The sequence below is a fragment of the Wyeomyia smithii genome, chromosome 3 (assembly GCF_029784165.1).
Source record: "Wyeomyia smithii strain HCP4-BCI-WySm-NY-G18 chromosome 3, ASM2978416v1, whole genome shotgun sequence".
NCBI classification, from domain to species: Eukaryota; Metazoa; Arthropoda; class Insecta; order Diptera; family Culicidae; genus Wyeomyia; species Wyeomyia smithii.
The window spans coordinates 61,079,107-61,089,566 of record NC_073696.1 but is presented as its reverse complement, the minus strand read 5'-3'; the positions used below and the strand labels follow the sequence as shown (position 1 = coordinate 61,089,566).

At 41.6% G+C, this 10,460-nt stretch overlaps 2 protein-coding genes across 3 annotated transcripts; one reads left to right on the top strand and one right to left on the bottom strand.

Annotated features, from left to right (window-relative positions):
• Positions 1-594: 594 nt before the first annotated feature.
• LOC129731040 (thioredoxin domain-containing protein 11) lies at positions 595-5,048 on the bottom strand. The gene is made up of 8 exons (XM_055690755.1): positions 4,193-5,048; positions 3,684-4,125; positions 3,432-3,626; positions 2,396-3,376; positions 1,977-2,339; positions 1,626-1,819; positions 1,439-1,568; positions 595-1,369 (listed from the first exon to the last, which is right to left on the bottom strand). Exons 1-8 carry the CDS (start codon positions 4,696-4,698, stop codon positions 1,121-1,123), a joined length of 3,060 nt encoding a protein of 1,019 aa, XP_055546730.1. The 5' UTR covers positions 4,699-5,048; the 3' UTR covers positions 595-1,120.
• On the top strand, positions 4,827-7,863 carry LOC129731041 (INO80 complex subunit C). Of its 2 annotated transcripts, XM_055690757.1 has the most exons (3): positions 4,827-5,354; positions 5,412-5,611; positions 7,709-7,863. In XM_055690757.1, exons 1-2 carry the CDS (start codon positions 5,207-5,209, stop codon positions 5,606-5,608), a joined length of 345 nt encoding a protein of 114 aa, XP_055546732.1. In that variant the 5' UTR covers positions 4,827-5,206; the 3' UTR covers positions 5,609-5,611; positions 7,709-7,863. The 2 variants fall into 2 exon arrangements, with proteins under 2 accessions (XP_055546732.1, XP_055546731.1); XM_055690756.1 differs by lacking the exon at positions 7,709-7,863 and having other exon boundaries at positions 4,828-5,354; positions 5,412-5,854.
• Positions 7,864-10,460: the final 2,597 nt, after the last annotated feature.

The window sequence follows — 10,460 nt, the reverse complement described above, 5'->3', positions numbered from 1 at the left end:
TTTTTCTTTTATTCGCATGTATTCTTGATATTATTGTGTCCACTGACACAGAATCAATAATTCTATTTAAGAAAAATAAAATATTATGCTCATAGTTACAAAAAATACAATAAAACATAAGTATAACAAAAATTGCGCAGAATTAGGAACTGCGCAGAGTTAGGCACGGTAACGGTACACAGACTTCGCAGCCAACTGTTTAGTGTATACAAGATAATTGCGGGTCTAGCGCTACGATCCTACTGACACTAACAGTCTTTCCCGAGCCGAGACTCGAACTTACGACAACTGGCTTGTTGGGCCAGCGTCTCTAGGCCGTCTGGGAGATTTTCCTGCCATTATTGTTATCAAATACCGTTCCATCAAGTAAGTTTGACTAGTTGGTACAGTCAATTGCATAATTCAACTCGTCTCCATTGGATATGAACTAATGGAGGCGCATGGTTAACTTTGGCAATTTATTAGTCGGCTAGCGTTATAAATCATAGAAAACGTTGTAAAAATGACTTAACATCTACCATTGTGATGAAGTGATTTGGAAAGTTCTAAGTCTAGCACTTTTATGTTCGAATATCAAAGGAAAAAAGCACTCCATTTTCGAGAATAGAATATATTAGTTCGTTATTTATCTGTCCTGCTTTTTACAGTTTACCAAATAACTGGTGAACAATTGCGTTAAATCACCTGCTGTTTAACCTACGTTCGACTTAAGTTACTATTTTGAATAGTATATACAACTCGAAACACTGATTGCATGATTGATGTTTATTAAAATTTAAACCATTGCAGCATGTCTAAGGTTGCTTGGCGTAACGTACAAAATATCTACTTCGAGATCTCGTTTAAGCAGTAGACTTTTATCTCGTAATTTGTTTTAGGAACAATCTAAATAACAATTAAAGTAAAAAAAATAATAACAAAAAATTAATTTACCATCAGAAAAAGAAAAATTTTAATATCAGCGGAACATCTGTTATCAGATTTTGGAAACCTAAAAATGATTGTTTATATAAAACGCAAATATTTTGTTCTCTCCGCCAATCGGGGAAGCACTGCATTGTGGCAATTTGATAGAAGACCTTATTTTATTGACGAACTTTGACACTAGCAATCTAGATTTTCACACTGTCATTTGCCACATGGTGAGGATTGTCTCGGCGTTGGTTTTCAGCCGGGTAAAATCACAGGAATGACTGAAACAACCAAGCGTAGCCAGATAGAACTCCTGTAAAGCTTGCAACCGTCGTAGTACCTGAGCTGCTCGGGCCGGACGATTAGTGGACTTCCGGTAGAGGCGTAAATTGAGAGAAATGCTATCGCTAAGCTCTCGCTTTATTGCCAGTAAGCATTCATCGCGAGATGGTGACCACTAAAATAAGAGACGAAAAAGGTTTTGAATGATTACCGCATGTTTTTCTTAGTGTGGCTCATATCCTACTTTCACAGAATCGCAAATAAGATAATTGGCGTGGATCCTTTCAGGAGGGGTGAGGTTTGCCAGAATAAAACCCAACACGTTTGGTACAGTCAGTTGTAGGTGACGGGCAAAAATGCGACTCTCGGATTTTCTGAAAACCGCAAACATTATTTGAGACTGTGAAGCTTAATCTTGGTTTTTTTTGTACCTTTGATTAGGGAATATGATCAATGTAGGGAACGCATCCATACTGTATTCCCATTGCAGATCATTCTTATCGCCATCGATTCGAACAAACTCCAACCGTGGCTGCTGCCGTAGCATTCGGGACACTGAGAGCAGATGCTGTGACAGCATACTGCAGAAGGCACATTGAGTTGAGTAGAAGTGGGCGATGACAGTCTGGGATAGAAAAATTTAAATGAGTCAACAATTGACTGAAATGCGATACATTTTAAACGTGGACAATACATTGTATTAGTAACATTCGTATATCCTAAACGTTTATAAAGTTTGCTACGAAAAGAAATCAGAAACCTGCTTCACCCTAGGGTCTTACCTTGTTTGTATTGATCACTGCTTGCTGAAAATTGCGAGAGTTTATTTCCCGTATATAATGATGCGGTTGGTTCTGTGCTTGTGGCCCACTCGTTGCTTCTTGAGATTTCTTGCCAGTAGTTCCCTGTGACACATTCCGTTCATTGTCCGCCCGATTTTCTTGCGATAGTGTCTCTTTACGTTTAATCTGCATTATTCGCCTATTTTCCTTTCTAAATTCGCTCATATTGAACGAATGAGTGTTTTTGAAGGAAATATTGTTCGCTCGCAAAAATCGAGGATAAGTTCGATTATAGAAATCGTACACGAATTTGGACATTGATGCCAAGCTGATGGCACCTTTCAAAAGATACGTGGATTCGTCCTGTAAAATAATAATATAAAAGAATTTTGCAAAACCAACAAAATATTAAAAAATACCTCATGATCGACAATTATTGCTACCGACATATTGGGTTCAGTCAAAACATCAACACCTAATCTTTCTGCAAATGCATGATAAAGGGCACTGTCCATACCCAGAAAGGTGAGTGTTTTGTTGAACTTGCAGGCTAACCCTTGAATTAAATCCACGTAGTTGCCTCCTTGGTCGGCCGGTTCGGAAAAGAAAATCTCCTCATGGTCCGTTTCGCTGAGTTGTAGCAACTCGCATTGTTTTCGCAAGTACAGCTTCCGCAGCATTTGTGACCCTCGATAGTCTTGCTCTGCGTCCAGCAACGAAATAGATTGTTTCTTCGCCGGATAATTAGTGTTCACTGAACCGTACAAACTGGAATGTTTTTGCTTCTTTCGAGGACAATTATCATTCGACTCGAAATTTAATGATTCTTCCTCTTCAGTAACTCCACACTCGTAAAATCTTTCGTCGCACTTCACTGGTTCAATTTCGCAATAACCGTGAGGTCCTCCCCCTAAGGAGCGAATTTTTTGGCGACCTTCTGTAAATTTAGATGAATTCAACACATTCACAAATGAAACCGCAACGGTACTGGAGGCAGTACAAGCATTCCTTCTTCCTTCATCTTGTTCTTTGCTTTGAGAAGGATTGTTTTTAAGCATTACCACGCAATTTTTCTTCAATTGCACATACGTTTCGGCGTTAACGCGTCGTTGCTCTGCAATGTATCGCTTCGCCATTTCTTCTACCCAAATATCACCTTTGCAGTTATAGTACTGCATTCCCAGCTGTCGAAGAAGCATATAAGCATCCGAGGGCGATGTGGCATCATACAGTGTGCGAGGAGTGAAATAGAAAAGAACCGGACCGTGTTTGAAATACGGAGCCAGAGAAGCAGATTTTGTAGCTCCAGGTGGAGCGATCCACATGGAGACTACCTGGATATGCTTACTGATCCAGTCCACTAACTCAGGTTGTGTCCATGACTCATTGCCGGTGAATTCCTGTAAGTAATACAATTATAGTACAATTCAATCCACAACATAGACAGTTCGTTACAATTGTCTCATTCCAGAGGTATAGTCGAGCTGCTGGAGTTTCCTCGACTCCAAACGCGTTAGCCGATTCCCCGGTAACAACTCCAAAGGCAACTTCTTGGAATGGATCTTTTTCTAACCATTTAAGTGAAGTCTGATAAAGCCTGCTATACTGTTTAGAGTTTGCTTTCATATCCAAAAATGCCACCACAACCGCCTGAAACAAATTTAAGCATATTAATTTTGAAAACGATTATGCAAATCAAAGACTTACATCTTTCCCCGTCATGAAACGCATCAGATCACCTGGACCAGCCAGCCGTTGAATGGGCGTGATGAGCGATTGCACAAATCTGACTAAAGCGGCATTGGTCCAAGCCTGATGATACTGAACAGCTAAGCCATTTGGCTGATAAGCCATCAGTACCGGCCATGACTGAACCTTGGAGTACTGCAAACGGCATTCACCTCCGGGTTGCCAGCAGTTAATGGCCGCGAAGTGAGCCTCTCGGTAGTACAACCGGGCGACGTGCTCGTAGACGAATCGTGCATGCTGACTCTCGGCACACCAGGGCGCGTAGTAGAACACGAACGATAGCTCCGACTGGGAAACGCGAGTCTGGGTAGGTCCTAAGGCCCCAGACGGCCAGTCGTGTACCAGAGAACCTCTAGAGAAAAATGGAACTGGAGGTGGTGCTTTGGAAATGCGTGGCTTGCTGCAAGAGAAGCGTTCGTTCATTGACAATATTTCAATTGAGAAATTTAGAAACACTAATTCTTTACCTGTTCTGAATAGATGCATACGTGGTTAGTATTAATGCCAATATACACAATGCCTCCCGGCCGTAGATAATGATCATACTGATTCGGCTATGTCTCCGGCTAAGGATGTTGCTATCGGTAACGTTGCCGGTACTATCTGAATTTTCAGCGCGTTGGTAGTGATACTTTTGCACAGTATCACGCGCTAACTGTAGTTCGTGCTCCACGTCGGCTGTCTCATTATTTTGCTGTTGTATGAAGTTACTACTATCGTCTTCAGTACAAGCAGACTGTGTTAACGCTGTTGATTCAGTGTAAGTTTCCTCTGTTTTGTTTGCAGATCCATTACCGGAAGAACTTTGCGAGTCTGAATTCTGGCAGGTTTGTTTTTCCCACGTATTCAAACTCGAGCTGATGCGACGTCGAATGTTGGCTTGATGGTTTTCGGCTGCTGCCGTTATCGAATTGTGAGTAAAAATGCACTCGTCGTCTGCTGTTTGCCTCCAGGCTGGTGTTAGTGTACTCATAAGGAATCGCAGTAATTTTTATTCGTAGTCGTCGTCGTTGCTGCTTTTGCTGGCGTGCGACCCAGAAACAACACGTCATTACCAGCTTAGTGCAATATTACCTTCAGAACAATCACCTATCTCGGAGTAGCTAATCAACATTACACACTGTATCACTTGCCTGTTCACACTTTAACAGAACGAGAAAAACGATCGCTTTTATTATCAACTCACGATATTTGATAGTAAATGATTTCGCAGATGAACTGTGAAATCTTACCAAACTACCGTTAATCCAATTATTTTAGTAGAAAAATAACAAATCGCTGAAGAAAATATGTTGACAATTTGTAAGTCAAAATTTTGACAGCATGCAGTTGCGTTCTTTCAAAAATGGACAGCCATGAACAGCTGTTCGAATCGGTTGAACGTGAACCGGTTATTCCGGTAGTGTGGGTGCTGCTGTTTTGTTTAAACATTTCTGCAAATTCAATTTTAAAACAATCATTCAATAATTATTACTCCAGCAATGGAGGAACAAACGATGCCGGTTTTCAAAAGGATGACTTTAGCCCAGACCAATCCCATTGCGGGCAATAAAAAACGAAGCTGGAAATCACTGAAACAAATTTTAGCCTACGAACGCACACTCCCTTGGAAGGAATCTGATGTTACTTGTAACTACTGCAGTCGTTTTAATCTGTTTGTACTAAATGTTTTAATTTCTTCTACAGACTCGTCGATTAATGGTCCACCATCGTTTGTGCCGGCGAAAAAGTATTCCGACATATCCGGTCTAATCGCTCCCTACACTGATCCACATTCTAAGCTGCACTATCACAATGCGGAAGAATTCCAAACTGTACGTAGCCTACCGATGGACATTACGGCTGGTTTCTTGGCCCTGCGAGGAGCGAGTAGTATAGTTTAAGAGGTAATTGGTTTTTAAATCTAAAATTGCATTTTTTTTGACTGAAAACTAAATGTAAAATCTTTTAATAATAATAATAATTTCTTAGTTTGAACATAACAAAGAATTGTCAAATAATTAAGTTTTTATCGATATTTTCTCGAATTAATATTAGCTATAAATCAAAACTGATACAAAACAGCAACTCATGACAATTATTAAAATAGAAATAACTACATCTTGTCCAATGTGTTATATACACTTTTCTATCTGATTATGTGGTAAAGCCACCTCCCTGACACGTTCGTAGCCTGTATTTTTGTATACGCGGGAATGAAATGGCATGTTACACTGCTGTGCTTCACACTGCTATAAACAGCGACATCGATAGATTAGGCAACACTGAACGGGAGTGAAGAGCACGTCAGATGTCTTCTCTTTGCGGCCATTGTTGTTTGGGGCTCGGCATCGAGGGGTTCGTCATAATGAGGGTACTGTCAAACTATAGGTAATGGGATTACGGTGTCAGGGAGGGGGGTAAAGCTGTTGCAGCTATTTGGTGTAGTTTTGTACTATATTCACATAGATTACACTGGTCGTGCATCCCAAAATCTCAAACCGGAATTATAGCTGTTAAACCATTCCTATGAATTTTGGTGTCCCTAGCCGTTACCAAAACGCATCAACTTACGTGAGAGTGTCGTATTAAAATTGCTCGCCGGGTTCTTCGCTTTATAAGACCTCTGCCATGCTGAATGCCAACGCGAGCGATCGAGCGAGATTCTTACCGTAGGTAAATCAGCAGCCGTAAGTAGAGCTGTTCATTAGCCTACGGCAAAAATCTCGCCCGATCGCTCGCGTTGGCGTTCAGCCTGGCAGAGGCCTAACGCTATGTGCACGAGGAAACTCAGTTGGGTCTCTGAAAAAACGATAATGGCTAAAGACACCAAAATTCACTGGAACAGTTGAATACCTATATACTTGCATTTTTTCTTGTTTGAGCTTTTTGGGTACATCTGTGTTGACCATTTGAAGGTTTTTTTTTTTCTGTATGGACTTCCTCACTGCGACCAGAACCGTAGATCTATTGTGAGATATGCCCGGGTGTCTGCTGTACAGTGCTGATAAAAGTCATTTTCCCCAGCAAAATTCTTCGAAAATTACAGCCAATCATTTTCAATTTTCACTTCCAATGATCGCAGCACTCCTTCAGATACACTAGATTTTCGTCCTAGTAACGTGCTGTTATACTCAGATGAATTAGATCGCGCGCATCAGTGCTTGTGTGTAATGTGATACTCTTCCTTACACGCTTACTGTTCTACTATACCGATACTCGTTCCTCTCGCCAAATATCACCAATTATAATTCCCTGGAGAAGTTTCGTCGTGCGTCCTTCTGGCCAGTTTTATTGATAAGAGAGACTTATTTTTTGTTAAGAGGAAGTCACGCAAAGGTATTGTAGAACTCAGCGTAAAGAAAGGGTAACTGGTGGGGAGCCTGAGAATAAACCCATGCTTTAAGTTCTTTTTGACATCGGATGGCCTGATTTTACTAAGATTCGAACCCAAGACCATCCGCTTGACAAAGCGGACTCTGTAACCTTGCGACTACGCAGCTCCCCTTACCATTTGAAGGTACCATGACACTTCCTCATTGGATGACCGAAAGGGATCCGGTGAATCACGCTTAGTTAAGCCCTAACGAATGTACGTAAAATGGCCGTTGATCTTGAAGTTTCTAAAACGACCATGCAGCACAACGTGCTCAAACAAGTCCTAAGATGACATGCTTTCAGGCAGTCTCGCATTATCTAAAATGATGAATGGGAACTCAATGCCCATGGAAGCCGTTCGTGCAGCTCGTGCGACGGATTTGAGAAACGTTTGGAACGGTTTAAAGCTATTCGAAAGGGTTAATTGAAGCTCAATTCATTAAATATCTGGATGCACTAAAAGAAACAGCACTGCGTTTCTAGTTCTTAGATCTGGAATGTTTTGGGCAGCAGTTTGTTTGAAAATGTGTCCTTTTTCAGTCCTCAAAAGATTCATATGAAGTCCGTGTCGTGATTTGCAAAGATAATTTGTTTATCCTTTGATACCATCGTTTTATATTTTGTAGTTACTGACAGGCCGTTGTTAGCTTCATATTGCCGGTTGGACGTAGAGCTGGCGGGGGCTCCTCATTTTTACCGCGTATTGCTGGTGGGGCTCCTTGTTGTCACCTTGACGACGTTCAAAAATGGAATGAATATAAAAGCTTTTTTCATGAAGTACTTGTATTTTTCTTGCTTGTAGTTGTTTGTATTTTTCTTGCTTTGTTATCTAATCCAAAACATTTGCATTTGATTTGATTTGATGACCTTCCTAAATACGAATAACTAACCTCAAACTAAAGTACCAGCTAACGATTGATCTGGTTAGGTGACCTGGCGCAGAATTCTCTAAACCGCATCTGAAGACCAGCGAAGCGATGGATCTCAGAGTTTCGAGTCCTCGGAGAGATGTTTACAATCGGGAGTTTAAGCTGGAGTTTCTATTAATGAGGGTATAAAGGGATTTGATGAGTATGTTACACTTGGTAACAGTTTTCTCTACGTGTAAACGAAATAGGAGCTTCTTCTTCACTCGACCATTCGATGGGAGTGTTACTGAGGTAGATTCTCACAGTGGCAGGCGTAACAAGTCGAGTTGATTTCGAGTGCGGGAATATAATAGCCTGGATCTGAGTTGCATTGATGCAGATCTAACAGTTGTTGAAAAAGACGGTCATAACATCCAGGCCCTTCTGTAGTCTACGCGGCACAGCTCTAATCACTCGACCTTTGTAGACAATGGCAGTTACGCCTGCGAACATAGACAGGATGCCACCACCCAGAAGGGGAGGAGCATCTGAGGCAAACATGTTGAACAGGATAGGACCAAAAATGCTTCCCTGTGGAACCCCAGTACTACGTCAAACGTAAGACCTGTAATGATCTTCCGACAGATGATCCCTAACGATCTTCACGAGAAAGATTGGAAAGTTGAATCACTGCAGCTTGGGAGAATAACGCCAATCGATGGACTGAAAACACTGGTCGATGTTCTTTGAGGACTCCAGCAGGACGCCGTTGTCAATTGCATGGTCCATGCATCGCTGGAACCGCGCCTAATCGACACGATGGCAGTTACGCCGAGAAGCTTGGAATCGGGTTGCAGAGGAACCAATTTCGACTTCCACTGGGAAGTAGTTCGAGCTGAGTTCCTGGAGGACAACCGGGTCGGTAATATTGCCCATATTAGAGATAAACAGGTCGATGGTGATGTGTACTGCGGATCTGCTCAACCCGGTTGTTGTAGTGGCCTACTTGGAGGTTGTTGAAGAGGATCAGACCGTTTTGATTGCATCGACTGTTGCATAAATCTTGATGTTTTAAGTTGAAGTCGGCCGCAATGATGAACTGCCCCTGTCGCTCCTTAGGTTCGTTACCGACCTTGCTTGGGACAGTAAATTGCGTTGATAATAATGGGACCGACCCCGGTGGCCCTTTCCAACCCCACGGCCTCGTTGAACTTGATTTAAAAACTCGGTAGCAGATGACAGCTTATTTCACGCTGAAGAGCAATATCCGCATCTCCTTCAGAAGAGTTTTTTCTATTTTTTCTCTGAAGCGCATTAAATGACTTCCATTTGAGTACTTAGCGTTTTATTTCATTAACATGCTTCCTTGATAGATTCGTTGTTTGCGTCCAGATATTTAATAACTATAGCTTTAAGTGATGGTTAAAAGTTAACTTTTGCCCTGTTTTTCGCTAGTCGCTCTATTAAGTACGGCACCGTGGTGCTCTGATGCGATATTTACGGTGTGCCGGTGAATAAAAAGAAATACGACGTCACTTTCATGATTCCGCAGTTTTTAAAATTGTTTATTTATAAAACGTATGTGATACGCAGCGCACTGTTGTTTTTATATTCAAAATTTCTGGACGATATTTTAGTTCAATCTCATTAGATCATATTGATAGATAATTTATCAGATGTGCTTTGTTTGCAAATGGCCTAAAGAAAGAAAAACCAAGAACTTCGCGTGAAAATGCAGTTTTCCGGGCTGTCACAAGTAAGCGCTAGGAAAAATGGAAAAATACATTTCATGATAGTATTGTAAACTCTATTTATTAATAGATCTATGGAATGAGATTCAGCAAATTTGCTCAAGACGATCATTATCCCATTATCTCTCGAATAAATTGCCCAATCAGCTGTTCCGCTACGGTGACGCGCTGTGGGCAGGTGCCGCACAACACGAGAGTCAAGGACGGACGGGCGGGCGGTTTCGTTTGTCAACCCGCGCGATCTGTCATGGAACACAAAACGGTAGCCATACAAAGTTCAAGTAGGTTTTCGTGTTATAATGAGGATAAAGGTAGTGCTCCGACAGATCGAAAATGGAACAAACAGACAATGAGATCATCGTAATTGAGGGGAAAAACACTCGATCGTAATGCGGAGAAGGCAAAAATCAGTCGCAGAAACCTTGATTAAACATGATGGAGGTGTAGTTTCTCACCATGTTTTAACATTTGAACAAATCTGCAGCAGATCTAGGATTGAAAGAAATTCTCGTGCACGTGCACTTTCTTTTTAGTTTATGCGCACTGATTAACCCTACTGGGTGGATTTGATGCTCGGCAAAACGGTACGAGGAAATGCCTTTTGTTTTCATTTCGCGATAATCGTTTTGTCGCAGCAGCCAAATGGACGCATGGTTCTAATCTCAGCGTCTTGTCCTGCGACACTGGGATGCGCGTGTGGTGGAGACGCCACGTGATCCGGTTTGTTTGCAACAGGGCGGATACATTACGACGTACACTAATTTTGCTATTTTACAGTG

Excerpts from the sequence above, each read along its gene's own strand:
- LOC129731040 (XM_055690755.1), bottom strand. The coding sequence starts at position 4,698 with ATGAGTACACTAACACCAGCCTGGAGGCAAACAGCAGACGACGAGTGC. Across the intron at positions 3,627-3,683 it reads GTTTCATGACGGGGAAAGAT|GCGGTTGTGGTGGCATTTTT; the intron begins GTAAGTCTTTGA and ends AATTTGTTTCAG. Across the intron at positions 1,820-1,976 it reads CAGTGATCAATACAAACAAG|ACTGTCATCGCCCACTTCTA; the intron begins GTAAGACCCTAG and ends TTTCTATCCCAG.
- LOC129731041 (XM_055690757.1), top strand. The coding sequence starts at position 5,207 with ATGGAGGAACAAACGATGCCGGTTTTCAAAAGGATGACTTTAGCCCAG. Across the intron at positions 5,355-5,411 it reads GAAGGAATCTGATGTTACTT|ACTCGTCGATTAATGGTCCA; the intron begins GTAACTACTGCA and ends TTTCTTCTACAG.